The sequence below is a fragment of the Siniperca chuatsi genome, linkage group LG20, assembly GCF_020085105.1.
Source record: "Siniperca chuatsi isolate FFG_IHB_CAS linkage group LG20, ASM2008510v1, whole genome shotgun sequence".
In the NCBI taxonomy this organism is placed as follows: Eukaryota; Metazoa; Chordata; class Actinopteri; order Centrarchiformes; family Sinipercidae; genus Siniperca; species Siniperca chuatsi.
This window is the reverse complement of record NC_058061.1, coordinates 7,907,429-7,935,210: the sequence shown is the minus strand read 5'-3', so window position 1 is coordinate 7,935,210 and position 27,782 is coordinate 7,907,429. Positions and strand designations below refer to the sequence as shown.

At 41.9% G+C, this 27,782-nt stretch overlaps 2 protein-coding genes and 1 long non-coding RNA gene across 7 annotated transcripts; 2 read left to right on the top strand and 1 right to left on the bottom strand.

Moving 5' to 3' along the window:
- The first annotated feature begins 331 nt into the window (after positions 1–331).
- On the top strand, positions 332–21,195 carry sec24c (SEC24 homolog C, COPII coat complex component). Of its 4 annotated transcripts, XM_044177866.1 has the most exons (25): positions 332–538; positions 2,317–2,495; positions 2,768–2,848; positions 3,450–3,576; positions 4,477–4,643; positions 4,811–5,542; positions 5,621–5,757; positions 7,065–7,133; positions 8,453–8,561; positions 8,864–8,991; positions 9,956–10,094; positions 10,194–10,309; positions 11,317–11,441; positions 11,891–12,082; positions 12,177–12,270; positions 13,233–13,349; positions 13,529–13,699; positions 13,867–13,963; positions 14,080–14,225; positions 14,802–14,940; positions 15,374–15,492; positions 16,024–16,203; positions 18,151–18,336; positions 18,872–18,961; positions 19,316–21,195. In XM_044177866.1, exons 2-25 carry the CDS (start codon positions 2,336–2,338, stop codon positions 19,454–19,456), a joined length of 3,762 nt encoding a protein of 1,253 aa, XP_044033801.1. In that variant the 5' UTR covers positions 332–538; positions 2,317–2,335; the 3' UTR covers positions 19,457–21,195. The 4 variants fall into 4 exon arrangements, with proteins under 4 accessions (XP_044033801.1, XP_044033803.1, XP_044033802.1 ...); XM_044177868.1 differs by lacking the exon at positions 2,768–2,848; XM_044177867.1 differs by lacking the exon at positions 7,065–7,133 and having other exon boundaries at positions 333–538.
- Positions 21,196–21,219: 24 nt separating this feature from the next.
- Positions 21,220–27,689, bottom strand: LOC122867281 (NLR family CARD domain-containing protein 3-like). Of its 2 annotated transcripts, none has more exons than XM_044177871.1 (9): positions 27,359–27,689; positions 27,019–27,153; positions 26,876–26,938; positions 24,972–26,754; positions 23,655–23,816; positions 23,374–23,547; positions 23,079–23,246; positions 22,260–22,306; positions 21,220–22,176 (listed from the first exon to the last, which is right to left on the bottom strand). In XM_044177871.1, exons 1-9 carry the CDS (start codon positions 27,402–27,404, stop codon positions 21,656–21,658), a joined length of 3,099 nt encoding a protein of 1,032 aa, XP_044033806.1. In that variant the 5' UTR covers positions 27,405–27,689; the 3' UTR covers positions 21,220–21,655. The 2 variants fall into 2 exon arrangements, with proteins under 2 accessions (XP_044033806.1, XP_044033807.1); XM_044177872.1 differs by having other exon boundaries at positions 27,019–27,139.
- Positions 22,391–26,536, top strand: LOC122867288. Its single transcript, XR_006375882.1, has 4 exons — positions 22,391–22,627; positions 26,054–26,143; positions 26,302–26,392; positions 26,507–26,536. It is a non-coding gene; the product is annotated as an uncharacterized LOC122867288 (long non-coding RNA).
- Positions 27,690–27,782: the final 93 nt, after the last annotated feature.

Genomic DNA, 27,782 nt, shown 5'->3' with positions numbered 1-27,782 from the left:
TCACCATAGCCACATTGGCTCTTAGCCTAAGGGAAATCTTAAAAAAGAGCCAAGCAAGCAATGTATGTGTCTATGGCGAAACTAGTGTGAAAACAGACATTATTGGGCCATTATTGTGCATATAATATTAAATAAGTATGAATGTTTCAAATGTAAAAGCCTCAGGTGGTGCGTGTGGACTGCCTACCCCCCTTAACCTTGTGCTAGTTACAAAATTGCCTTTTCAAAAGATTGGGGAAAAAAGTGTTATTTCTATTGACGTTTTTTTTAAAGTAAAGCAAAACCACACATATTCAGCAACCAGTGTTACGCTCTCGGTTACAGTAGAGGAGGTGAATGTGGGGGAAGTCGCTCTGCGGTGTCCGGATGTGGACGTGGCACAACGCTGCAGCAGTTCCGCTGAATGTCTGCTTCTGATTCCAAGGAGGGATTAGTGAGAAACACTCCGGGACGACATCGGCTTCATAGTTTGTCGGCCACCGGGTTTCACAGTTTGTCCCGATCAGAGGGTAGCCTTACTATTTACAACACTTCGGAGGTAGGTTTCGATTTTAAACCAGTTAATGTGTGACATCCATACCCGGCTTGACAGGGGAGCTTGGCTTTTAGTACGTTTGCTAATGCTAGCTAATGCTATAGCATGGCTAGCATCGCTCTGCGAAATAGCTGGCGGTTACTAGCTTAGCTAGTACGCTAACATTTGCTAACGTTGCCCCGGTTGTGGCGATTTGGTCACAGCTGATTCAACCACTGCTGCTGTCATCATGATTCAAGTTGTCTGGTTGCTAACGTTAGCAAGCTAAGTTAGCACTCATGACTTGGAAGTTTGTTAAATTAAAGATGTTGTGTAACATTACCACTTTGTCCCGCTGGTTAGACTCGTAACTGTTAGCCATATTATGTGTTAACCAGGCTCTGTGTTTTGAGGTTTTGGTTGACATGTTGATTTGCTAACGTAAGCTAGCTAGCGAGCTGATCGTAATGCGGCACTGAGGTTGTTCCCGTTAGCACACTGCTATGCTCGGCTTTGCTGTTATCACACTTTACCCCTACGAAGCTGGCGTTTGACTTTCCTGTCATATGTTTCTTGTTCTCAAAGATTACGTTCCTTTGCGAGTTTTGAATAAGTTGTCTAGTGTCTGACTGGAATTGCTGACCCAATTCCTTTAATTGTGCGATCTAGCCAGGAGAGCAGAAGTGGGTCACTCAGTAGGCCCGGCATACTAAATAGCTGTAATGTACGGCTCCAGCGATTGTATTTCTCGTTGTGGCACCTGAACTGCTGAATTATTCAAAGGCCCCGCTTGCTTAGCCCGTGTTTGTCTGTTAGATGATCCTTATCACTCTGTCATATAGGTTAGGCCAGTCTCCAGAAGCCAAGCGAATAAACAACGCCGCTCGTGCACTTTTGTGCTCATAAAGTTGACTGCCCCACTAAGTTACCTATAGGGAGTCATCTCATGACTTGACTGTTGGGAGTCCAGTAGACATTACACACTGTCTTCACAGTATAAGGCATTTAATCTCACCCTCATAGCTGAGAGTATTAGTTACTAGTCTTGTGGTTTGTGTCTGTTTTGCTTCAAATGATTGGAATTGTTTGGTTTAAGTTTTGGTCTAGTAGTGTTAGTTTCAGCGTGGGTACTGTGTCTTAGTAAGCAGTTCTTTTCATGTCAAGCATTTATTGTTGCTCAATGTGTGTGTAAATGTAAAGATTAGTGACTAAGATGCAAGCTGTGGGTGTGGCCAAGGCAAACATAAAAAGCTAATAAAGATGTCACTGAACCAGGAAATAATAACGTTATAAGTAAGTTTGACTTGTGTCTGGCTATAGAAACTTGTATTACAAAGAAAGTGTCTTGCTTTTCCTTTTCATTAGTTCAGGTGCAATGTGCAGACAAACTCAGTTGGGATCAAGTATGTCTTCTTAGGACATATGTCTTCTTCTTTGTTTTTATTTGAAAACAGAAAAGATGAGCCTATATATTGAAGAACATTAAACTGAATTGCTCAATGTTTTTTCTTAAAAGAGAGTTGGAAGTAAACATCCATTCTAAGATCAATTGTTGTTGTTGTTGTTTCCTCATGGAGCGAGGAGTGCTGTGTGGGCAGATTGTCCCTTCAGGCTCAGAACTCACCACTGTCACAACAGCCTTTATCATTAATAGCATCCCTGTCTCACAGGCTTTTACACTCCACACAATCTGGTATTGAAATCTCTGTTCAGAGCCTGGAATCAAGCTAAACAAGTTTAGTCTTAAATCATGATATTATGTAATTGTTTATGGTTGTGATTTGTGTCACAATTTCATCCAGATTTAGTGATGAACTGAGGATGAATGTAAACCAGCACACTCCAATGGCCTCTCCATATGGCCAGCCCCAGCCTGGCTACGGCCAGCCTGGCTACGCACCCCTGGATGGGGGATACCCTGCACCCTACACACCCTACAACGGCCCTGCTTCAGCCTACCAGCCTGGGGCTCCACCACAAGGTAAACTGCTTCTTTTGAACAAGTTTTTGTATGAGTGAGAGAGTGACACCAGGTCAGCTGTGATGCTCTTCAAGCGCTCATAGAGCCCTAACCGTGGTGTGTCCTACCTATCTGTTTCCCGCCATGTGATTGTTCATGTATGTGTGAGAACAGCACTGGGCCTGTACATACTAATCTGAATCTCGACTGCCCTCTCATTTCTTCACGTTGCTTTAAGCATTTCCCTACATCTCTCTGTGTTTGCCTTCTTTTCCTCTTTTCTTGTATTTCAGGTTATTCTCCTTTCACAAGCTTTCCCACTAAGGCTGTGGCTGCAAACCCAGTCTCTGACCTCTCCTCTCCTCTTGACTTAGGTAACTGCCTCCTCTCTCTTTCGTGCTCATTTCACACTCCACATGCTCTGCAATCATCGAATCCTCTCTGTACCTGCAGGCATTATTCTTGCTGCCATGTCCTTTTCTCAATGTACGATAAAAGAAGATCTTCTGAGTCTACCTAACACCACTGACTGTTAAGCATAGCAGCCAACCAGTTACTAACCTTTTTTATTACCAAACTTTTGTATGACCTAGAAATCTGAACTACGCTTTTATTACGTGAGATAGATGTTCCAAATCAAATCTCTCTCTCCAAAATTGTCTGGTGTTTATTTCCAACCTTGATCAGAACATTGGTCCCATGAATTTAACTGACCCTCTTAGCACACAGTCTTTGCTAGCCTGCTTTCAGTATGTACTCTGTGCTCCTAACCCCAGAGGCAAAATCAGGGAATATAGTCAGTTAGTTCTAAAAATGTGTTTGGGCGCCACAGTGGCCTATAGCCGTGTTATCTTGCTGTACTAATCTCATCATGTTAGAAAGATTGGTATCAGAATTAATTCAGGATTATTTGTCAAAGGGATGGCTATGCTTTTTGCAGGTATGTGTATGTAATTTTTTGTCCCTGCATTTCAGGTCCTGCCCGGGGTCCTCCCTCCTCAGGACCCCCTCCAGTCTCAGCGCCTCAACCATATAATCAGTACAGTCACAGTCTAGGGGACATACAGAATGGACCCCCACCTATGACACAGGCACCACCCAGGTAATTACATGTTGATTGATTGTTAAGTGTATTTATTTAGGCCTTGGGATTTATGAAACATTGCTTTTTTTAAGCACAATGTACCCAGAACTCTAATTTTATTAAACAACTGTTTTTATTGCAGTCTAGGATGACATTTTAATGACTTAAAATGTCTTTTTATATATATTTTTTTGTTCACTTGTAGCAGGTTATTCGAATTCTGCACCTTTCACTTCATAAATTCAGCTCATTCAAGCAGTTGACAGAATCCATAAACACACCAATTATCTGACACCAGTCTGAAACCTCATGTCATGTGGTTAGTTAGGAGTGAAAGTGGACATTTACATGCACTGTAGTAACCTGGTTGCTGTTAATCCACATATACATGCAGCAGATTTCTGCTCTTCATCCTACAGTATTTTGGAAGCATGGCTTTCTTGTTTTAAGTGTATTAGGGATAGAAGATGCTGTGTCAGTCGGTCCTGACTATTTTATACAGATTTACAGAGTGGAGCCTTCTCTCACAGTGTGAATGTGTTTGCTTCTTACAAATATTCAAATGTTCAGCTGTGGAAATGGCCTTTTTTAGACTTCTAGAGGCTACTTTGTGTTAGTTTCAGTTTTAGTCGGACTTTGGATGGAATGGAGAACCCATCTTGCAGCCGTTCTGCTGCTACTGCGTTCATGTAAAAAGACGATCAGTAACCAAGTTACTCATATACATGTCCAAGAAATCAGCGCTCTCCCAGAGAAATCTAGCTGGGGAAACCAGGTTTTTCTAATCCCCTACCCCCATTACGGAAACAAGGTTTCTCGTTTACATGACGTTTAAGAAATCAGCTTACTGTAGAAAACTGACTGTAACCCGGTCACTTGAGTGCATGTAAATGCACTGAAAGATTTGTGTGTTTCCAGGCCTGCTGCGTCTCAGCCGTACAACCAGGGAGCTGTGAACCTGTCAGGGCCACACCCCTCCTATCCCCAACACTACGCGGCCCCACCCGCAATGCAGCAGGTCACTAACCAGATGACTGGGATGCAGATCAGCTCTGGACTGCCAACCCCCGCAGGGCCAGGATATGGTAAATTTGGATGGATTTATACTTGAGTACAATGTAATTTACTGGAATAATTGTGATTGGCTAATAGCACATGATGTGGTCTATCTTAGCAAACATATTGCAGATGCACGTATTATAGACTTTATGTCACATGGAGATAATCACAAGGTCTGTTGCTCTTTCTTCAGCTCCACCTCACAGCTCGCAGCCTCCTGCCATTACCGCCTACTCAGCTGCACCTCCGCCCTCTTACACCCAAGCCCCTCCCCCTCCGTCCTCTGCTCCGACCCAACCACCACCTCTCAGTGGCCCTGTAGCTTCTCAGCAATACTATGGAGGCCCACCACCACCTTCTCAACAGCCATTCAACTCTTCTCTTCCCCCTACCTCTCAACAGCAGTTCACCTCTTCTGCACTGCCGCCTCCTTCCTCTCAGCAAACCTTTCCTCCATCGTCCTACTCAGGTCCTGTGCCTCCACCCAGCCAAGCTCCTGCTCCCCCAGTGTCTCAGCCACAACAGCCCTTCCCTCCAACTCAGCCTCCCTTCTCCTCAGCACCTCGACCTGTCAGCCAGCCTACCTTCGTCTCCGGCCCGCCGCCCCCTGCCCAGGGCTCCTTCCCACCGAGAGCACCCCCTCCTTCCTCTCAACCGGGGTCTTTTCCTCCTGGTCCTCCTCCAACCTCAATTTCCTCTGGCCAGTACCCAGGCCCCATGCCACCCCAACAGCAGCCCCCTCCATCCCAGCCATCCCCTTACCACTCAGGTCCCCCTCCTCCCAGTGTTCAGATGCCTCCCACTTCCATGGCCCAGAGCAACCACCTGCCTCCAGGACCACAAGGCCCACCAGGCCCTCCTGGGCCCCTGCAGCAGCCTCCAACTCAGCCTGGCATGCAGGGAGCATACCCTCCTCAGCAGAATGGTGAGGAAACGGCTACTAAGTGGAAGCTAGATAGATTTCTGTTATGTCATCACTAAGCTATTTTCTTGTTCTCTTCAGGTGCATTTGGGCAGGTAAGAGGCCCTCAGCCTGGCTATGCAGGCCCTTATCCCGGGCAACCAAACTACGGAGCCCCTGCACCGGCCCCTGCTCCCCCTGCACAGAAAAGACTTGACCCAGATGCCATTCCTAGCCCGGTTAGCAGACGCAAACTCTCTCACACACACACACCCATATATATATACTTTTCTAAACCAAATTTCCTAGTTTACGACACAACACCCCATGCTCACAACATGTTTTGAGATAAAGAAGTAGTGAGGAAAAATGACTTTGAGGTATTTGCCAGAGTGAGTTGTATGTAGACTCAGTGTCCACATTATTAGGTATACCTGTACAATCAAATGCAATAGAATATAGCTGTTCTGCCATAAAATCTACTTTTATGATTCCTGTAATGTTCACGTTTTTTGACACTGTCATAGAGGTGTTAATTCAATTTAGCATTGAGGACATAGTGGTGGTGTTGTACTGAAGTGCATTATAGCCATGTATGTAAACAGGAAGGATGAAAAAGGAACACCTCTCAGTATAATGTAGTAACTACAACACCACCTTTAACTATGACCTCACTAATAAAGAGCTGTTGTATTGTATTGCATTAGATTGTACAGGTGTACCTAATAAAGAGGCCACTGAGTGTATATAATTTTGCATGTACCACTTAGGGCTGGGCAGTAATTCCGTATTATTATGTCATCCTTACATTTTATGATATTATCGTATTGTAGTATCATGATAACCAGTTCTGTTATCTAAATGTATGATACCAAGCATTTAGCATAAAGTCAATCTCATATTTTTGTGAATATCACTATTATATATCAATCACCATTTTAGTTCAGTTTTGCAATTGACTTTTACTATGCAGTCTAATAAGAATTCAAACATCTATGACTGGATAATCTCTATCTATCATGGCTTGTTAATGTTGTCTATTGTATTTATTGTCATAATGCTGTTTTTAATGCTGCCTTCTAGGCCAGATCTCTCTTTAAAATGAGAGATTTATAATCTAAATGGAGCTTTTATCTGTTTAAAATTCACCTGGAACATCATCTTCACTTCTGGATCTCAGTGTATATTAATATATATATTGATGCCCCTGTGATTATTATGATATTGCTTTACTGTAATATTTAATTTTGTTTGTAACCTTCTGTAGCCTTCTTTACATTTAGAGCTGCTTGGCATGTGTGTCAAATAGGCTACTGGTATATTAGTCTATATCTACTTGCGCTTGACTGTCATAGTCTACAGTACCACTAATCTTTAATCAATACTACTGATCAGTTTCTTTCTCAATAACAACAATGCTGCCTGCTACTCAGCAGAGTCTTGCTGAGTTTTCTCTTCTCACACTCCTTTTTATATTTTCACTCTTTGTATTTATTTATTTTGTCCTGTTTTGCATAATTTGCTGGACAAACTTTTGAATGTAAAGCAAGCGTCTGACATGCCGGCTGTGCAGAAATCAAGACATAGAATAGATCCAGACGCTATCCCCAGCCCAGTAAGTTTCCTGTGTGCCTGCCTTTTCCTCCGTTTCATCCTGTCCTCTCTGCCGGCTTGCACTAACCCACAGCTTCCAACTCCTCTTCTTTCCTTCTAACCACTCAAGTCAGTGATAGTCACAATATGAAAGATGGGCTCCTGTCAGAAATAAGAAAAACTAGACTTATGTTGTATGTTATGTTAATGTGTCATCCCTGCTAATTACTGTGTTTCACCAGAATCTTTACTGATGCTGTACATCACAGATACATCACAGATAGATGCGTTTTGGTATCTGGTATATTCCAGCCGTAATGACCAAATAAAATCGTCACAGTCCAAACGAAAGTGTTTTGACATTTTAGAAAAAAATGCTTATTTACTTTCTTGCCGAGAGCAAGATGTGAAGATTGATACCACTTACATGTCTGTAAGCTAAATATGAAGCTACTGTCAGCAGCCAGATATATTAGCTTAGTATAACTGGAAACAGGGGGAAACAGTTAGGCTGGCTCTGACAAAAAGGTAACAAAGCCTGCCAACTAGCACCGCTAAAGCTTAACATGTTGTATCTCGTTTGTTTAATACGTAGAAGAACCTAAGTGTAAAACAACAAATCAGCGTTTTACAGGGGGTTGGGTAACAGACTATTTCTCGCCAAGAAAGCAAATAAGCGTATTTGCTATCTATTCCTTTAAGAATCATATTTGTATCTTAGAGACTGTGACCTAAATATAAGTCATATTATTGTGGCCCTCCACTTATCATATGCACATCCCGTAACCCTGTGTTGGTTATCCCTACTACCTCACTCCCATCTCACTGTTTTTGTGTGTTTGATCAGGACTCTGAGGCAGCCCATCTTAGTTTTGACAACTTGAGTGTTTGTCGCCCCCTAGACTTATACAGCCACCCCCTCAAAACCTCCTTTCTGCGTCTTGCATGCTAGCCCGAGATGTTTTGACTTACCCACAATTCCATGCATTAATGGCATGCCTTGATAAATCGTGCCCTTTTATCTAGGGGGTGTCATTTAGTTTTGTTTTTAAGTCAAATCTACACAAGCTACGTCAGCATGACCTTACACCATGTATCACCTTACTCATGGCTTGACTATGACATTTTTATCCATAGACGATGGGTTTTCAGTGTGTGTTCAGTAGCTGCAGATGTGTGCATGTCGGGGTTGTGGGAAAGTCGTCTCCTGCATGGGTTTTAAATGTTCTTCATTTAGACTTTGTGAGACCCAGGGTGTCGTGCATTTACAAGTGTGTATTTATGCTGTAAACATGTATGAAAGTTGCAATGTTTCTGTCCCCCCCCCTCTCTCCATCTTAGATCCAGGTAATAGAGGATGACAAGGCTAAGAGCACTGAGCCATTCACCACAGGGGTCAGAGGTCAGGCCCCACCGCTGGTCACCACCGATTTCCAGGTCAAAGACCAAGGTAGGTTCTACTTCCTGTGAACACATTCACATCTGGCAGCCTCTCAGTTGTTGAGGAAGTGTTTTTCATTCACTTCCCTCACCCACATCTTCCAGAAGGGTTCAGGAAATTAAACTTTTGAAAAGTGACCTTTTGATCAAAATCTCACAGAATGATCCTTAATGTCCCTTCCTTTACACAACTAGTTACTAGTAAAACACGAATAAAAAACAAAAATTGAAGAAAGTTCCTTCTGAGAAAGCTATGTGGACCGTGTTGTGTAGAGATTGTGATGTTAATAGAGAATATATGTCTGTGTTTAGGGAATGCCAGTCCCAGGTTTGTCCGCTGTACGGCCTACAATATGCCTTGCACAGCCGATATGGCCAAGCAGTCTCAGGTGCCACTGGCCGCCGTCATCAAGCCCCTCGCCACACTGCCGCCAGATGAGGTGAGCAATGCCCCGTCCTCTTTCTACTGTCTCCCCTGTATTGTGAATGTTGTAAGACCCATTTAGACACAGCTCTTTTTCTGTCTGATCTGTAGCTGTTATTGCGTGACACAATAGCCTCCAAGAGAAACTGTGTCAAACTGTGAAATCAGAGAGCAAAAGACGGAACGGTACATTTTTGACATCATGCAGGATAAAAAATATATAGCAGTTGGTTAACAAATGGCAGAATAAGTTGCCAAAATGCCAAACATTCGCTGGTTTTAGCTTCTCAAATGTGAGAAGTTGATGCTTTTCTTCATCATGTATGATAATATACTGAATCTCTTAGGCTTTGGACTGTTTGTCAAATAAAATAAGACATTTAAATACATCCCCCAGGGCTGTGGTAAATTATATTATATCGCTATTTTTTGACATTTTACAGACCAAATGATTAATCAAGAAAATAGATGCAGCCCTACAAGTGTTTAGATAGATAGTAGTGTTAATGTGACCCAACAACATGCTTCCTTTGGTTTTCACCTCTACATCTGTATGTTCCACAGTGCACCACTGTCATCCGCTGAGATTTTCATAACAGTTGGACGGTTTTCACCCTTAACCTGATTTAAAAAAAGATTAGTTTTCAGTGCAATGCCTGATACGTAGTTATTATAACAGGATGTCTGTAATGTCAGTGGGATAATCTGTCTCAAATCACAGAGGTGGGAGTGGCTGCATGACCTTGTTTCATGCACTCGTCACATCTGAAACCAATATCCATTTGGATCATTTTGGCAGGAAAAACAACTTTATATAAAAGAGGGTGTAAATATTTACTCATATGGGAGTGACACACATTACCTCTTGTTTCAGTAATTTTGTCCACATTAGATGAAGTCACCCTTGTAGCTAAATTGTATGAATGAAATCTGTCATCCTGAGATATGCAGATTATTGGATCTAAGTTTTCTCTTGTCAGACCCCTCCGTACCTGGTGGACCATGGCGAGGGTGGTCCAATCCGCTGCAACCGTTGCAAGGCCTACATGTGTCCATACATGCAGTTCATAGAGGGAGGTCGCCGCTTCCAGTGTGGCTTTTGCAGCTGCGTCACAGAGGGTGAGTTTGTGTCTGTGTTCGTGTATTTAAACTTGTTTTTCTAAACTGAACTCACTGTGCTAATTTTGTCCATTTGCCCTTCCTGCTCTTTTTCCATAGTGCCTCCAAATTACTTCCAGCATCTGGACCACACTGGTAAGAGGGTGGACTGCTATGACAGGCCAGAGCTTTCGCTGGGCAGCTACGAGTTCATGGCCACTGTCGACTACTGTAAGGTAAGACCTGGGATCAAATGGGTTCCTTACTGCAGGAAACAAACCTTTTGCTCAGTGGACTCTGTTTTGGTATTGTAAAGGTCTTCCAAATTCCAAATTATAGTCTGCAGCGGTGCGTTTAACCACGAATCCCCTCAGTAATCTAAAAAAAGTAATTTTTTGGAATAGAAGCTTGTTTCATGAATTTTATTGCAGGTCAGAATTATACAATACTGAACAAAGCCATCAACAACAAGCTACAAAAATGAACCGGTCTTCGTCAGTTATCATCCAATGAACTAATAAAAGCAAAGCCTGTAGGCTACTGTCTCAATTGAGTCTCGCAGAAATTGGTGTGGTCTGCATTTTATTCCATGGACATCAGTTTGGAAATGATTCTGTGCAGGGCAGCTATCAATGCATTCTGTTATCCTGATGGTTACTGGATTGATTGTGGTATTGATAGGAAGCTTACAAAACTAAAATAAAGACCTTTGCAAGACTGTACTCCATGGTTAAGTCTCTGTCAGATTAATTATTAGTGTAGTTAAATGTACCCCCTCCACAGTTTAGGCTGACATTGATATACCACCTGATTTCCATTGAATGTTTAGGCCTTGTAAAAAATCAATACAATCTCAGTTATGGTGGAGAGTGGTATTTATATTGTTGCGCCTTGTTCTTGGTGACTTTGGATACCGGGTTTCCCTTGGCTTATAGAATGCTGCAGGTCTGACACCAACACTAGGGTTAGTTGTGTACTGGGATTCAATCAGTGATTAAAATATGTTATTTAGAAGGAAATATAAATTTAACTGGAATGCTTTCAGAAATAAAGATCTAATCTATGATATCGTACAAAATGTTGTCGTGGCCTGTATGTTTTTTATTGATACACAAAGCTGGTGCTGAACAGGACATCTCATTCAGCTGATCAGAAAATAAAGTTGCAGAACCTGTCTGTGTGGTTAATGTTACCATTATTTACACATGACTTCATATATATAGTATTTGCTTCTCTCTAACAGAACAACAAGCTTCCTCAGCCTCCAGCCTTCATCTTCCTTATCGATGTGTCCTACAACGCTGTGAAGAGCGGCATGGTCAACATTGTCTGCCAGGAACTCAAGACTCTAGTAGACTATCTGCCCAGGTACTCAGACACGTAAACACACAAGGGATGGACAGGAAAGGAGCAGGGAAAGGGCGAAGGAAGAAGAGGAGAAAAGAAGAGACAAATGGGACCAATGAAGAAGAGACTGATAAAAGGAAAGATGGAATAGATGAGGAACATGCTAGGCAGGATAGGATAGGAAGAAATGAAACATGCAACAAGCAGGGGAAGTGGGAATGAAGGAAAATAAAGCAAAGAAGGAAGACTGAGAATGAAGTGAGTAGATAAAGAGGAAGGAAGCAAAGAGCAATGGAAAAGAAGGAAGGATTGAGGGATTGAAAGAATAAAATACATTACCTCTTAAAAGCAAGGATTTACTAAACACACTGCACACGGTTAGTTTATACACTCACTTCCAGCTCATGTCAGGAAAGTCAAACTTCACCATTCTCCCATTTCTGTTTCTCTTCCTCTGTGTCTGCATTTAGGGAGAACCCAGAAATTGACTCTGTGGTGCGGGTGGGTTTTGTCACCTACAACAAGGTCTTGCACTTCTACAACGTAAAGTCGAGCCTGGCCCAGCCCCAGATGTTGGTGGTGTCAGATGTATCAGACATGTTTGTGCCCCTGCTCGATGGTTTCCTGGTCAACGTAAACGAGAGCCGGCTAGTTATTGAGAGGTGGGAAGACATAAAACAGACACACAGATTTACAGAAGTGTGTGTGGACAGACAAATTGATCTGGTTTAATGACACACTGTTTGTGTTTTCCAGTTTGCTGGACCAGATCCCAGAGATGTTTGCAGACACCAGGGAGACAGAGACTGTTTTTGGACCCGTCATACAGGCGGGACTGGAGGCACTCAAGGTAACCACATATTTTGTCTGGAAAATCTTTCCAGCTCTTAATACATTTATTCAAAGGTGCCCTGTGGACAAAGTTTTTGTTTACATCCAGTGTTACTCACCAAAACAAATTGTGTGTATCCCTGAGGTCAAACAATTGTGTTGAATGCATTTCCTTCCTAGTAAAATACTTGCAAAGCTGATTTTTGAACAACATTTTGAAGCCTGCACTGTATACATCCATGTTTTCTAGCTAGGAGTCTTGTTCCTTCCTGCCTTTGTTGCCCCATTGTTGCATATCTTGGCACATTACTGCCACCTGTAGATCAGTGTGAAACCATTGGCAGGAATGTGTATCACATCACCTGTGTGCATGTTTGCGTGTGTGTGTGTATGTGCGTCCTCTTGCGTGTGCACAAGACAAATATAACCACCAAACCCGGAGAGTACCTTTTTTATATTTAAAAAAAAAAAAAAAACAGGAAAATATTGTTGTGTGTAATTTAAAGGTGCTTGTTGGTTTGTTTTTTGGGGGGGGCTTCATTGGAAAGCTGATAGTGTAGTGGCAGACAGAGGAAAAGAGGGGGGAGAGAAAGGAGTATGACATGCAACAAAGATCCACAGCCAGGAACCATTTTAGGAACTCTGGAACTACACCTTTTCCTGAATTTCAGTTCCTGACGCTTAAAGTTACCGGGACATTTTGGATTGAAAAGGGCTAATGTTGTGTGACGTTTCTTGTTGTAAAAACGCCTGAGGTGACAAGTTTACATTTGCTGAGATATAATTGCCATCCTTCATGAACTGAACAGCATTCAAAATCTTGAAGTGAACCCTCAAAGATTTGCAATTCTGAAACTAAAAATGTGTAGGAATGACTCGGCTGGATCTTGACCTTAATACATCCAGATACATGACATTAAGTGTGTAGAGTGCCACTGACATGCCTGATGATTTGTATGTTGTTGTGTGTCACTTTCTCAGGCTGCAGACTGTGCAGGGAAGCTGTTTGTGTTTCACACTTCTCTGCCTATCGCAGAGGCTCCTGGAAAACTAAAAAACAGAGAAGACAAGAAGCTGATTGGGACAGATAAGGAGAAGGTAAACACCAGTGGTGCAAGTTGTGCTTTGCTGTATACTCAACTGTATGTTACAAAGTGATTTTAAGTATGTGTTGTATGTAGCAGCTTAATATGTATCTTTCATGTACTTGGGCCAAAAAGGTTCTTATTAACAAAAAGTCTCCACACTGACTTCCCTTCCTCTCCTGTCGTCATTAGTCCCTGTTTCAGCCCCAGGTGGGTTTCTACAACACTCTGGCTAAGGAGTGTGTAGCCCAGGGCTGTTGTGTGGATCTCTTCCTCTTCCCCAACCAGTATGTGGACGTTGCCACGTTAGGGGTGGTTCCTGTCTCTACTGGAGGTTCTATATACAAATACACCTACTTCCAGGTGAGAGAAAATCACCCTCCTCCCCCGTCAGTCTCATTCTGAAACTGCTGCAGGTTTTCTCTCACATGAATCGCTGAAAGCATTTTGTTGAAATACCAGATAGATTATTTACTACTGTGTAACGTAACCTTTGTGTGTAACACGTGGTGTGTTTTTCTTTATCCCAGGCTCAGTCGGACAGGGAGCGGTTCCTGAACGACCTCAGACGAGACATTCAGAAACTAGTAGGGTTTGATGCCGTCATGAGGGTGCGAACCAGCACAGGTGAGGCTCTCCCCCCACTTGAAAACAAAGAAAGACAGTCAAACCAAGAGATATGTGACAACTGACTTCATGATCCCTCCTCTCCTGTCTTTGCCATCACCTTCCTCTCCCCTCAGGTATCCGAGCGACAGACTTCTTCGGCTCCTTCTTCATGAGCAACACCACAGATGTGGAGCTAGCAGGCCTGGACTGTGACAAAGCCATCATGGTCGAGTTCAAACACGATGACAAGCTCAGCGAGGAGACGGGGGCACTCATGCAGGTGTGCATGTTTTTATGTGCAACAAAATCCTTTGAGGAGAAGGGAACACATTTTATTTATATTTATTTATGCTTCCAAATCAGCCGTTTTAGGATAGCCTTAGTTTCGTGTACTTCCAAACACCAGTGGTCAGGAGTCAGATTACTGCTGGCTTTCATATCCTACAAGGTGCTATAGTTGATTGCAGTCACCTAATCTGGCATTAAATCAATAAATCAATTAATCTGGCATCAAATCGAGTTCATATTAGACGTCTACAATGACAACTAGCAAGATCTAGAGCACCAGTGATTTGGGGGTTAGGGTTATTGTTTTAAAGCAGTTTTAAAGACTCAACTGAAAAGTCACAGAAGATGGTACACTTTTATTGATTTTACTGACTTTTACTGTTTGTTGTTGTTTTTTGGATGGTGCTGCCTCAGATGCAGTTTTATCCTGGAAAGCTTCATGCACAGCTAGATTTATTTTTTATTTTTTTTAAATAATACATTTTTGTTAAAAAGCAAAAACAAATGTGAACACTGCCAAAGCCAGTTTATTTGTAAGAAATGCGTGTCTTGTTTGTTTCCCTTGTAGTGCGCCGTGCTGTACACCAGCTGCAGTGGCCAAAGGCGTCTCCGCGTCCACAACATGGCAGTCAACTGCTGCTCTCAGCTGGCTGACCTCTACCGCAACTGTGAGACCGACACAATCATCAACTTCTTCTCCAAATATGGTGAGGTCCAGCTCACACTGTAGAATATCTTCTTCATTGTTATTCAGTGTAAGGTGATGGGGGCTGGAAAAGAGCGTACAAACCAGTACACATTCAGCATTGTACTCTAAAAGTCTGAAATGAATGAGTAACATTTTCTTAAAATACTATCAAGCAACCCCCAGATGCTTCAGTAGAAAGCTGCGGCTGTTCTTGATAGCTTGCTGGTATGAATGTATGCAGCTTTGTAAGTTTGAAGCAGGGCACCGTCCACAGGATAAAGAAAAATGAAAGATGGTAAACTGCTGATATCTGAGTTATAACTGGTTTTCTTTCAGAGATCAGTGTAATACACCTTATTTTATTAAATCTCATACAACTAGCCACTTATTTCATTAATTCCTCCTGGCTGTCACAATTTATGTATATAAGTGTGTGTTGTTGTGTATTGCAGCTTTCCGTGGCATCCTCAACAACCCCACTAAGGCAGTGAGAGACACTCTGATCAACCAGTGTGCTCAGATTCTGGCCTGCTACCGAAAGAACTGTGCAAGCCCTTCATCGGCTGGTCAGGTACTGAAAACCCTTAGCATACTGTATAAATGCCCAGCAGACATCACACCAACTGTCACTTCTAAGATTACCTAGTGTTAGATAAAGATCACGTATACTTCACATAGAGTTAGTAACATAATATTATGCTCAATGGCAGATATGGAAACATATTGTATTAAACAGAAAAACAAACTACCCCACGTGTGACCCCATTTTCAATTGCACTAAATGGCTGATAATTTTTTTATTAAAAAATAAGTAGATTCAGAGCACAGTCCATGCACATACAACTAATATAAATACCAAAGTATCTCAGTGTCTCAAATAAAGTTATGAAACATTTCCTTTACATAAATTTACACATCATTGTGACACTTTAGGTATTTACATCACTAACCGTGTGTGTGTGTGTGTGTGTGTGTGTGTGTGTGTGTGTGTGTGTGTGTGTGTGTGTGTGTGTGTGTGTGTGTGTGTGTGTGTGTGTGTGTGTGTGTGTGTGTGTGTGTGTGTGTGTGTGTGTGTGTGTGTGTGTGTGTGTGTGTTTTATAGCTGATCCTGCCAGAGTGCATGAAGCTGCTCCCGGTCTATCTGAACTGCGTGCTGAAGAGTGACGTGCTGCTGCCGGGAGCTGACGTCTCGTTGGACGACCGTGCTTACCTGAGGCAGCTGATCAGCTGCATGGACGTCGCAGAGAGCCACGTCTTCTTCTACCCCCGCCTGCTGCCACTGGTGAGACCACACACAGAAACACAAAGGTTTCCTCTGGTCACTTCACCCATTGGATGGTTTGGTAAAAAAAAATCTCTCAAAAACTTTGAGTCCATCTTACTGTATTATATGGCCCAGTACCAATATCCACCGTGCTCACTGATCCCTGACAAACTTAAAATAGCATCACCTGTGTGAAAATGTATAAGTGTAGGAGGGTGAAAGGGCTCAAAATGCTGTGTTAGGAATAGGCCAGCACAGAAGTGAGAGGCAGAGGCATTTTTGTGATCATCAAAGAGGCAAGGCTCGTTGATTTGATATGTAGTTTCATAAAAACAAGTGTTTGCTGCTCTCTTACTCAGTATGATAATAGCCTGTGTACTAATAATACTGTTTCATTAAACCACATGAAAATAAATCTGCATAATCATGTTCTCATTGAACAAAGAACCAGACAGTCTTTTTCATCACCACTATTTTTATCTTTAGCTATAAATTGTGTGTAATTCTCTCATGCAAAGTCTGCAGCATTGTAGACTTAATCAGCCCTGCGTGGGTTGGGTATTGTTGTTTAAGGTACCAGTGAGACTATGAAATATGATCCAGGAAGTCCAGTTGGAGTATAAAATAAATAAAGGCTTATCAGACACTACACAATGATTTGTAATACTCACAGACAGGATTTTTCAACTCTGGAAAGTTAACACGGCGGCAATTGTTTTATCATTTGTCACGATGATCGCGAGGTAAACAGTAGAAGTACAGCGTTTACATTCCTAAGTAATCTACTAGGAATGTGCACTTGCATATATTTCATTGGCCAATGCAGCACCTTGTCGGGTGACGTTGCATTGCAGCAAGAGTTGAGACAGGTTCAACTTTTTTTGCTGGCGCCCCCTGTGTTGGCACCATAGACTGTATATAAAGATAGACGACATGACAGCTCCCCAAAAGTGAAGCCAAAACATCTCGATCGGCCCCTGGTGGCTGGCTGCAGTATAGGTCATAAACCCCGTCCCCTCCATGTTAGCGGAAGTACACAAATAAATTTTTCCCATGTTCATTTTTCTGATAAGTTTGGTTTTAATTAGTGATTTGATGTTGTAAAAATGTCGTTTCACGTCATGATTGACAGCTGAGGCCGGCTCGCGATTGAGTCAGCTGGGTGTATGGACTTCGACACCACAGCTCCAACCCTGATCACTACTGCGTAGCTCCAAATGACGTCACCAGCGCAAGATGGCTGCTCCCGTATCCAGGATATTTTGGCTTCATTTTTTTACAGTGGGAGGAAGTGGAGACATGTCGTCCATCTATATATACAGTGTATGGTTGGCAACCCCGGTGCGCTGACGGACTGGCTCAATTCAAATGAATGAGAGTGCTGCTTTTTTTTCCACGCAGGGCTACTGTCGGTCTGACATTGGGCCTGGGCTTTTGTCTTTACAGTTCAGTTGGAACCCCTACAATAGTGATGTTTTAAGCTAAAACCTGCAGGCTTTGCACACTCTAGTGTTCAAACTGCAACAAAGAGAAAAGACCATTGTAAGCCTAATTTTTTTATTAGTCTGAAGCTGAAGATGCAATCATTTTGCCTTTTTATTAATTTCTGTTAATTCTAGATTTTAAGTTTCAGCTTTTTGAGCTGCAAAGAGGCGATGGGTACATGAAGCCTTTCATGGTTGTGTGCTTGTGTCTAACCACTCACATGGATGTCAAGTGGTGTTTTATTTGAACAGCTCCTCATTTGCCTTTATTACACACTGTTTTACAACACATTATTTTGCCAGCGACCAATGGAGAGGAGATGAGATGTGCTATTGCTGCTGTGTGCAGTACACCCTCAAGTGTCTGTTCATGATTTTCTCTGGAAAATGAAGCACTTTTTTGACTAAATGCACTGTATGATCAGTAGATGGCAATGCAAACATACTCCTGTAATATTGTTTCTTCTCTTCGACTTTCCAGACGAAGTTGGAAAGCGGGTCGTTGCCATTGGCGGTGAGGGACTCGGAGGAGAGGCTGTCTAAAGGCGGAGTTTACCTCCTGGAGACGGGAATTCACCTCTTCCTGTGGGTGGGAGCCAGCGTTCAGCAGGAGCTGCTGCTCAACATCTTTGGCACGTCGAGCTTCAGCCAGATAGACCCGAGCATGGTGAGAGGAAACAGATCTGCTTCCATGTTATGTTTGTTGACCTCGGCTGACTGACCCACTGCTTGCAGCTTAATTTTTTTCCATTAGTTTTCACAAGACATTGAATATCCATCAGCATTTCAGAGAAATTTGTTATTCGGCAAATGCTTCATCTCTACTGTCTGTAGTACTGTAGTAGTTTTGTATTTATTGTTCATTGACTTTTAGTAGAATTGTATCATGTCGATATGATCATATTGTGTTATCCTTTTTATGACATCATTCACTACTATGTACATTTCTAATTTCTAACAAAATGAGTTATTGTAGTTTTTGTGTGTCTTTTTTGATATAAAGCATAATAGTGGAAATTTGATTGCAGTAAAAATTGATTTTTATTATTATCTTTATTATGTGTGATTGTTGCATATATTTCCTGTATTGTAATGTACTGTATATTTGAATGAATATTGCCTTATTGATTTCGCCCAGTCCTATGTTAGCGTAACTGTCAAAGTTGTATATAATTTCTGAATGTCACTGCTCTGTGTTTCAGACAAATCTGCCAGTGCTGGACAACCCCTTCTCTCAGAGACTCAGAGAGATCATCGACTCTTTCAGAGCACAGCGATCACGATACATGAAGGTAAACTTTGTGTCAAACTGAGTGTCAATATCTATTCCAAAACAAAACTCTGGTTTCAGCTTCGCAAATGTGAGGATTTGCTAGTTTTCTCTTTGTTATATAATTTGTAGTAGTTTTAGACTGTTAGTTGGACAAAATAAGGGATTTGTACTATGTTTGGACATTTTATAGACAAAAGGATTAGTCAATTTATTGAAAATAATCAATAAACCATTAATCAATAGTGAAAATAACCACTAGTTTCAGCCCTACTTGACAGCTTTTGTTTCTCGATTGTATGAACACATTTTAAAGTATTACGGTTCAATACCCAGCCCTACTGTTTCTTACACTTCTCTCCCCTCCTGTATGCAGCTGATGGTGGTGAAACAGGAAGACAGAACCGAGCTGGTATTCAGGCATTTCTTGGTCGAGGACAAGAGCGCCAGCGGGGGAGCGTCATATGTGGACTTCTTGTGTCACATGCACAAGGAGATCCGCCAGCTTCTCAGCTAGGCCTACAAATTCCCACCTTCATCTGTATGGCCCCTTCCACCCCCAGGTTAAAATAAAGCTCTCCTTGTTGTCAGTTGAGCATCAGAGACCAGCTGGCAGATCTCGTTGTGCGTGTGCGCGTGCGCGTGTGTGTGTGTGTCTGTGTGTGTTAGAGTGAGAGAGAGAGAATCTGATGTTAATAGAGCTTTACTCTGCCTCAAATCTACTGCTCCAACACAGCAGGAGCGAAATAACTGACAAGGGAGGGTAATGTATATACACAAGTGAACAATTATGTATGCAACAAACTGAGTGAGTGACGGAGAGGGCTGATGTTGACTGTAGTTGGTGTACTGTCTGTATTACTAGCACTGAAAGGCTGTTTTGGGTGCATAAACGACCCTCAGATAGCAAACACTTTTTATATGATTGAATCCTAATAGAGTGAAGGACATCTACATACCAAGACATAAATGGAATTAAATAAATGCTGTTCTTTCTGTCTCTTCTCTCCTTTAATCATGGCCTTAGTACCCCCTCCCCATGCTGCTCCAATCATCCATAATGTGTGTGTTTCCAGATGTGAGAGGATTAGTTGCCCACTGCCCAATTATTATTTACTGGCGTGAGCATCCGAATATAAGCCTAGTTCAACAGCTCAAACTGGAGTCTGATGACCTTTTACCTACAGAAAGCATTTAAAAAGTTTCTTGAAATGTAAAATCTGGTTTTAGTGTCCACAAGTAAACTGAAAATAAAGGTGCACATGGCTGCTGTGACTGATAACCAGTTATTACAGTAATTGGTATAATCCAGATTTGTTTAAATCGGCTTCAGTTGACTTTTCCTTATTTACTGCGAACATATGGCTCAGATGTTTGGTCACTGGTGAACCAGATCAGCATTTCAAATTGCTGTCATGATTCTGTTACAAGAGGAAGCTTTCTTAAGTTCAAAGTCTATGCAGTAAAGAGAAAGGCCAGACACAATAAAATAAAGAATAATAGAAAAAATACATCAGAAGGTGTGAACTTTTGATCGCCACATCACAGCGATAGGAAATGATTAGTTTCTGTGGATGACTGTCTGTTGATGACGTGTAGTGCCGCAGACTTTATATTAATCAAACTTTTTGATGTCCAAAATTGTACAAAAAAGCAATTTCCAGCAGACAGAAATGAGCACAGAATGACGGCAGATAAATGGGCATCAGTTAATATTTGCTAATTTTGAGTTGTCTCCGCACTGGCAATGTTCAGTGTGTAAATAAAATATATAATCTGTACAGAATTAATAGAAAATAACAATTTTAAAGACCTGCTTGAACATCTGTGGTTTGTTGATGGTTGGTTTCTCTGTCACCAAAAGCCTAAATATAAAATCATGGCTTTTACTGAAGAGAGGACGACGCCTTGACTGGCTTTTTGATGTGTGTGTGTGTGAATGTGTGTGTGAATGTGGTGTCGGTCCTGGTGAATTTCTCCTGAGGAACAGAGGGATCAGCCAACACACACACACACTACCCATGAGATTAAATTCAGACTTCTTCATTTATCACTTTCTGTTCCTTTTTTAACAATGTGACTTTTGTGTGTGTATGGTGTGTTTGTGTAGCCCTCTGTTCTGTCTTTATGTTCACTGGCGTTGATTGGCCCACCGTCTTGACTGTAATCTTAATTTCTGTTCCTTTTTTTTCTTTGATTTGTTTTTTTTTTTCATTGCCTCTTGGGACTGCTAATAAAATGATTGTTTAAAATTAATCTCCACATTGTGCTTCTCCCATCTCTGGTGGTTTTTGTGTCTTTATTACAAATTATATGTATGCATTTCTTCAATTTCATCAAAATACATTCTATTCATCTCGCAGTATATGATGTCTAGATCACCGTATAGGCAGTTTTTCCTCAGTTTTTTCCACATTGCACAACATTTTTTTTACTTCCTCTTAGTATCTAGTCATTTGCAGTTATGTGATCATAAACCACCTCAAAGTAATAGACAAATTAAAGTTTTGACCGGAGGGGGAACATAAATGTTTGTACTAAATTTCATGGCAATCCATCCAGTTGCTGAGACATTTCACTCAAAACCACAAATGTCCACAGAAGTTTAAGGCTCAAGAGCAGGAGGGAAAAAAGTACTACATTCTGCTACGTTATGTGTCCTCAGTGTTATGTTGGACAGGGGGATATGAAGCTGTTCACTATGTACAGGTCATATTTAGCACAAGTACACTGTGGAGTCTGCCCAGCCAAGCCAAAACCCTGGGTAGACCGCCTCAGTGAAGGTGTTGTGGAAGGTGTGGAGGAGGGTCAGTGCACCACAGGAGACCCTGAAGAAAGACAGCGTCCCCGCTGCCCAGTCTAGATAGGCTCCTACTTTATTGGAGCTGGGTGGGATGGTTACAGCAGTGTACATGCCTTTGTGCCAGGTTTTGTAGCCATCTTTGGTGCAGTTTAGTCCCCAGGAAGAGTCATTTTTGCCTAACCAGCTGTCGTAGCCCTCTCCCTTCCTGCACATCCCTTTGTAGGCTACTCCTATGAAAGCTCTCCCACTCCATTCTGTCTCCCAGTAGAAGCGCCCAGTCAGTCCCTCCTTGCACAACACCTGTGTCCAGAAATCAAACCTTTCTGGGTGATTAGGATATGGCTGGCTGGTCCAACGCGTCGCTTTCCTGTTTCCCTCAGACAGAGAAAGGTCTCTGTGTGCTGTGTTTGGGTCCAGGGTGAGTTTGTTGGTATCTGATGGAAGAGATCAACAATGTCAGTCAGTATTAAACGTTACTCAGCGCTGTTTTATGAGTTTAGAATTGCTGGTTACTCACATTTCTTTGGACCTGGCTGAATCCTGGATTCACCACACTGTTCCACACTAAAACATAACAGAAGACCACAGTTTTCTGACAATTTTATCAATAATATAGTTAAAAGAGTACTCCACCGATTTAGCATTTCACGCCTGTAACATTATCTGACTCACGATGGAGAGTTTTGAAAAAAAAAATCAAAATCAATGCAACAGAGACATCATCTTTTGTATTCCACGCATTTTTTCTTCTTTGTCAAAACCTGGCGCCTACATTACCCACAATGCAACTCCACCGCCGACAGTTCAGTCAGTGATTCTGGGGTGTGATGCTAGTAGCAGCTAATGTTGCCTCAAGCAGGGATGAGAAGCAGCTGCAGAGGTCTGGTAAGTTCACTTCTTTATAACTCCACACATAATGCAAAAATGTTCAGGTAACATATGACGTAGGCGTGGCGATTTAGTTTGTCCAAGAAAAACTAACTTCTCACATGAAGCTAAAAATAACTCAAGACTGTTAGAGCCTGACCGATACTGGATTTAGAGGCTGATACTGATGCTGATTTTCTTAGAGGTAAAAAAAAAAAAAAAGTTTCACAAGGATACATTGGCTAATATTCTTTTTTTATTAATAAACTCATGAAACAAATACTTTTGATTAGGATCCTGTTAGTTTGATATTAAAGAATTATGACCAAGATACTATATGCACTGAGATGGAATTTTTACTATACTGCAGTGTCTTGTTGCTTATTAGCAGATACCGATACATCTGTGATAAGCTAATTTCGGCCGGCTGATTTATCATTCAGACTCTAGTAGTTGGCACCACCACTACCTGAGTTTCTGCAGGCTGCATTGTGGGTCTTCTAGCAGAGCAGACAGCAGCTCCAGGCCTGAGTTTCCTGGGTGGTTGTAGCTCAGGTCGAGCTCTCTCAGACCGGATGAGTTTAAAGCAGATGCCAGAAAAGTGCAGCCTTCTTCTGTCACTCGGCACAGGGACAAACTTCAAAACAGACACCAAGACATTTCATCCATGATGACAGCAATACCTGAGTTTGCATGTTTGGCACTGTACTGTATGCTGCTGTTAAATAATTCATCTGGCATGGAATTTCACTCAGGGCACTCACAATAGTATTTCCAGTTTACAGTGAGGACTCCCCAGACCACCAGAGAGCTTTTTGACTCCCACGTCCTGAAAGTCATTGTCAGAGAGGTCCAATACTTTCAGCTGGCAGGAGGTTGAGCTGATAACTGAGGCTAGGGCATCAGAGCTGTGCTCTGTCAGGTTGCAGCTCCTCAGTCTAAACAAACAGAAGATAAAGAAAATGAGAAAACCACTTAGAACTCAGAAATTAAAACATCTTTGGACTTTGGAGAAAAAAAAGAAAGACACTTGTTGGATTTTGACCTGAGTGTCTCCAGTTTGCTGTTCTTCAGTCCATCAGAGAGCAGTATTATTCCTGCATCTGTCAAGTTGTTGTTACCCAGGTTCAGCTTTCTAAGTTGGGATGAGCTGATGCCATTCGCCAATCTTTCACAGCAGGTCACAGTGAGATTACATCCATTTAGACTGCAGTAGAAAAGGCAGAAAGGTAAATCGTGTCATAAAGAAATGTCCCCTTCTGTTGGGATTAGACATACTACATATTATCCACACCTGCTTTGAATATGAGCTACTGTAAGTAGCTACAGTCTCATACAAGCACTGTCCAAATTATAGGCAATTGCAATGTGACAAACTACCTAACATCATGCAGATTTAAAATGTATTACCACTGACAGATTGGCATACAACAGGCTTTGGAATAAGACAAAGTTATTGATATTTGAGGTAAATCACTTGAAACTGCAATAACTGATTTCTGGCCACTTGGAGGAAGCGGAAACAAGCTTTGAACACAACAATGACATATTATGTGCTTTTAAGTTGATATGGTGAACTGTTAGCAAACAGACACAGAGGAACATTTGTTGTCATTTGTTGTCATGTTTAAGGTGAATGGAAGTCCAAGATTCACTCTCTTTTAACTCTGTTTTTGGTCTCCACTAACTCCTGGGGGAAATATCTGGCTCTTGAGCTGCTAAATGCTCCATTATGTACACCAGCTAGTCGCTAACTGTGTCAGTCTGCCATTTGGTGCTGGGCAGTAAGATGGTATAATGTTCTGCAAAGCTGAGGGGTTGCTGCAGTGATAATTTTCTGAGGGTTTGTTACTATGAGCGTCACCTTTCACATTACACAGTAATTTCCATTGTCAATATAAACATATTGATTATAGCCATTCTAAGTTGCATGTTTGACTCTTTTTACACTGCCAAATAGAATAATTTTGTTACCTGTTACCTACTTAACCTTTTTGTTACCTATTATATACCTATTATATTATATTATATTATATTATATTATATTATATTATATTATATTATATTATATTATATTTTAACTGCACCCAGGCAAATAATCTTGCTTGCGCTGCCAACAAGTTGTGACCCCATGCTCTTTCCACATCCTGCAAGTGGGTGTGGTCTCAAGTACAACAGACCACACCTGACCACACGGTCAGGGTTACAACAGACTTATCTAGTGTGAAGTAACTTTTTTAAGTTTCTTAGATCACTCTTTTCTCGTATCAAAAAGAATCTGAGCACTGAAGCTGACTATCTTTAACATCAGGGCCAAAAGAAAAGCTTTAGAGCTTGCTATCTGCTTTTAGAAAGCACTTACTTTGCCTCTCGAGCGGTTTTCACGACAGGCAGCAGCATCAGAAGACCTTCCTCTGACCTGGTGTAGTTGCTCAGTTTAAACACACTCAGCTCTTCTTCTGATGTCAGTAATACAAAGACCAGAGTGGCCCACTGAGAAGGTGAAAGTTTGGTTTTGTTAAGGCTGCCTGAGTTGAGGTAGCTCTGAATTTCCTCCACAAGAGAATGGTCATTCAGCTCATTCAGACAGTGAAAGAGATTGAGGCATCTCTCTGGGGATGGACTTGCCCTGATTCTCTCCTTTATGTGTTTAATGATCTCTGTTCTTGTTCTTTGGTTTGTTCTGTTGCTGGTCATTAGATGTTTCAACAGGTTCTGATTGGATTCCAGAGACAGGCCCAAAAGGAAGCGCAGAAAGATGTCAAAATGTCCATTTTCACACCGCAAAGCCTTTTCTACTGCTTCTTTGTAGAGAATGAGCTCCGATGAATCTCGGAATGGGAAACGTCTCGAAGCAGACGACTTCTTGATCAAGACGTTGTAGTTGTCATTGTTGAATGTGAGATAGACATACAACGCAGCAAAGAATTCCTGGATACTCAGATGCACAAAGCAGAACATCTTCTCCTCACAAAGTGTCAGCTCCTCATTGAAGATCTGTGTGTAGACTCCTGAGAACATGGACGCCTGCTTGACTTTTATACCATTCAGGATGAGGTCGCTCTCATAGAAGATCAAGTGGCCCTTCTCGAGCTCTTTGAAGGCCAGTTTACCCAACGAGCTGAGGTTATCTCTCATGCTCTCAGCGTTTGACTCTCTTCTTCCAGGCAGCCTCTTCTTCGTGTCCTCCACATACAAAGACAAGAAGTGTATGTACATTTGAGTGAGAGTCTTTGGCATGTCCTTACTGTCTGTCGTCACCAACTTTTTCTCAAGAACACTTGCCGCCATCCAGCAGAAGACTGGTATGTGGCACATGATGTGAAGACTCCTGCAGGATTTTACATGTGTGATTACCCTGTTTGCTATGCTCTCGTCACTAATTTTCCTCCTGAAGTACTCATCTTTCTGGGGGTTGTTGAACCCTCGTACCTCTGTCACTAGATCAATGTACTCCAGAGGGATCTGACTCGAAGCTACGGGGCGAGATGTTATCCAAATAAGAGCCAAAGGAAGCAGTCTTCCCCTGATGAGGTTGGTCAGAAGCAAAGCAATCGAGGTTGGCTGTGTCACATCAGATATTATTTCACTTTTGTTGAAGTCCAAAGACAGGCGGCTCTCGTCCAGACCATCCAGGATGAAGACCATTTTGTTTTTACCATTAGTAAAGAGTCCTGTATCTTTTGTTTCAGGGAAAAAGACACCAAGAAGCTCCACTAGACTGAAGGTTTTCTTTCTCATCAGATTCAGCTCTCGGAAAGAGAGAGGAAATACAAATTCCAGGTTGGTGTTTTCTCTCTCCTCAGCCCAGTCTAGAGTGAATTTATTAGCGGACACGGTTTTTCCAATGCCAGCAACTCCTCTTGTGATCACAGTTCTTATTTCTCGTCCCCGTAGAGGAACAAAGAGGTGATTGCAGTGGATTGATTTCTCCTGGGCCATATGTATCCTGGATGCCGTCTCAATCTGTCTCACCTCATGCTCCATATTGACTTCACCACTTCTTCCCTCAGTGATGTAGAGCTCTGTGTAGATCTTATTGAGAGGTGTCTTGTTTGCTTCTGTCGTCATCCCCTCAAGCAAGTGACTGAACTTCCTCCTCAGAGTAACTTTCAGTTTCTGTTGACATTCTGCGATCTTATCATCTGAAGGAGAAAATGCATTCAAAGGTTATTTAGGTTTTTTATTATTTTTAAGAATCATAGTGTTCTGTCAATATGTCAAATTCCTAAATGCGATAACGAATGGGTAGTAAGAAGTACTCACTTTGGGGCTGCAGAGCATCACAGCTGTCTGCAGTGTCATGGTTCAATGCTTCTTTTGAAGAAACTATAGACCATACAAAAGAAGAAAAAGATCAGCAGAGCCCAAACCCCAGTTTCAGCTATTCCCACATCTTATATATCTACCTTGGCCAGTTGAGATGATATTGATGTTTATGTTGCCAATGTTAGAACCAATAATGGAGGGAGCGACCACATTGCCTCCACTCTGAGCGGTGTAGCTGGGATGGAAATGATGAACCACAGCCTGAATAGAGGGAACTGACTCAGAGAGAAACCAGAAACGGATTACTAAAGCCAGATTTTAAATGTCTGGTGCTTTTTAGGTTATCAATTTGTTAACTCTTTTTCAGCCAAATTTTATATTTAGTTTTTGAACTGAACCCTTTGCACGCTTTTTTTCTCGTCATAAATGGGTCCAGTTCTTTGCCATAGGAACTTTTTATTCTTAATTTGACATCTTTACCTTGAGAGACTTCATCTGTTTTATCAGCAACACTCTTTCGCTCCATGTTTTTCTCACCAGCACCCTTGTAGCCACGACCTACATGATTTCTGTTGACTGATACTCCTCATCAGTGGTCTTTATCTTCCTTGGACATGTGAAGACGTTCCTGTACAGTTCCTGTCATTTGCCTCCAGCGGATCAAATAACTGGTCATGTAAAATACATTAAAAAACAAGCTACATTTTTTCAGATACAGAATGACTATGTTCAGTCAGGCCAGGATTCACACACTGACACTGGCTGCTCATACGCAGAGGGGTAATTACAGATATAAGAAACTGTCTCTTGCTTCCTTCCTGTGTGAAAAAAACAGGAAGTCTGTGTTTCTTGTCTGCACAGTCCAGCATTATGTAACGGATCCTTGAATAAACCACATCTGTTA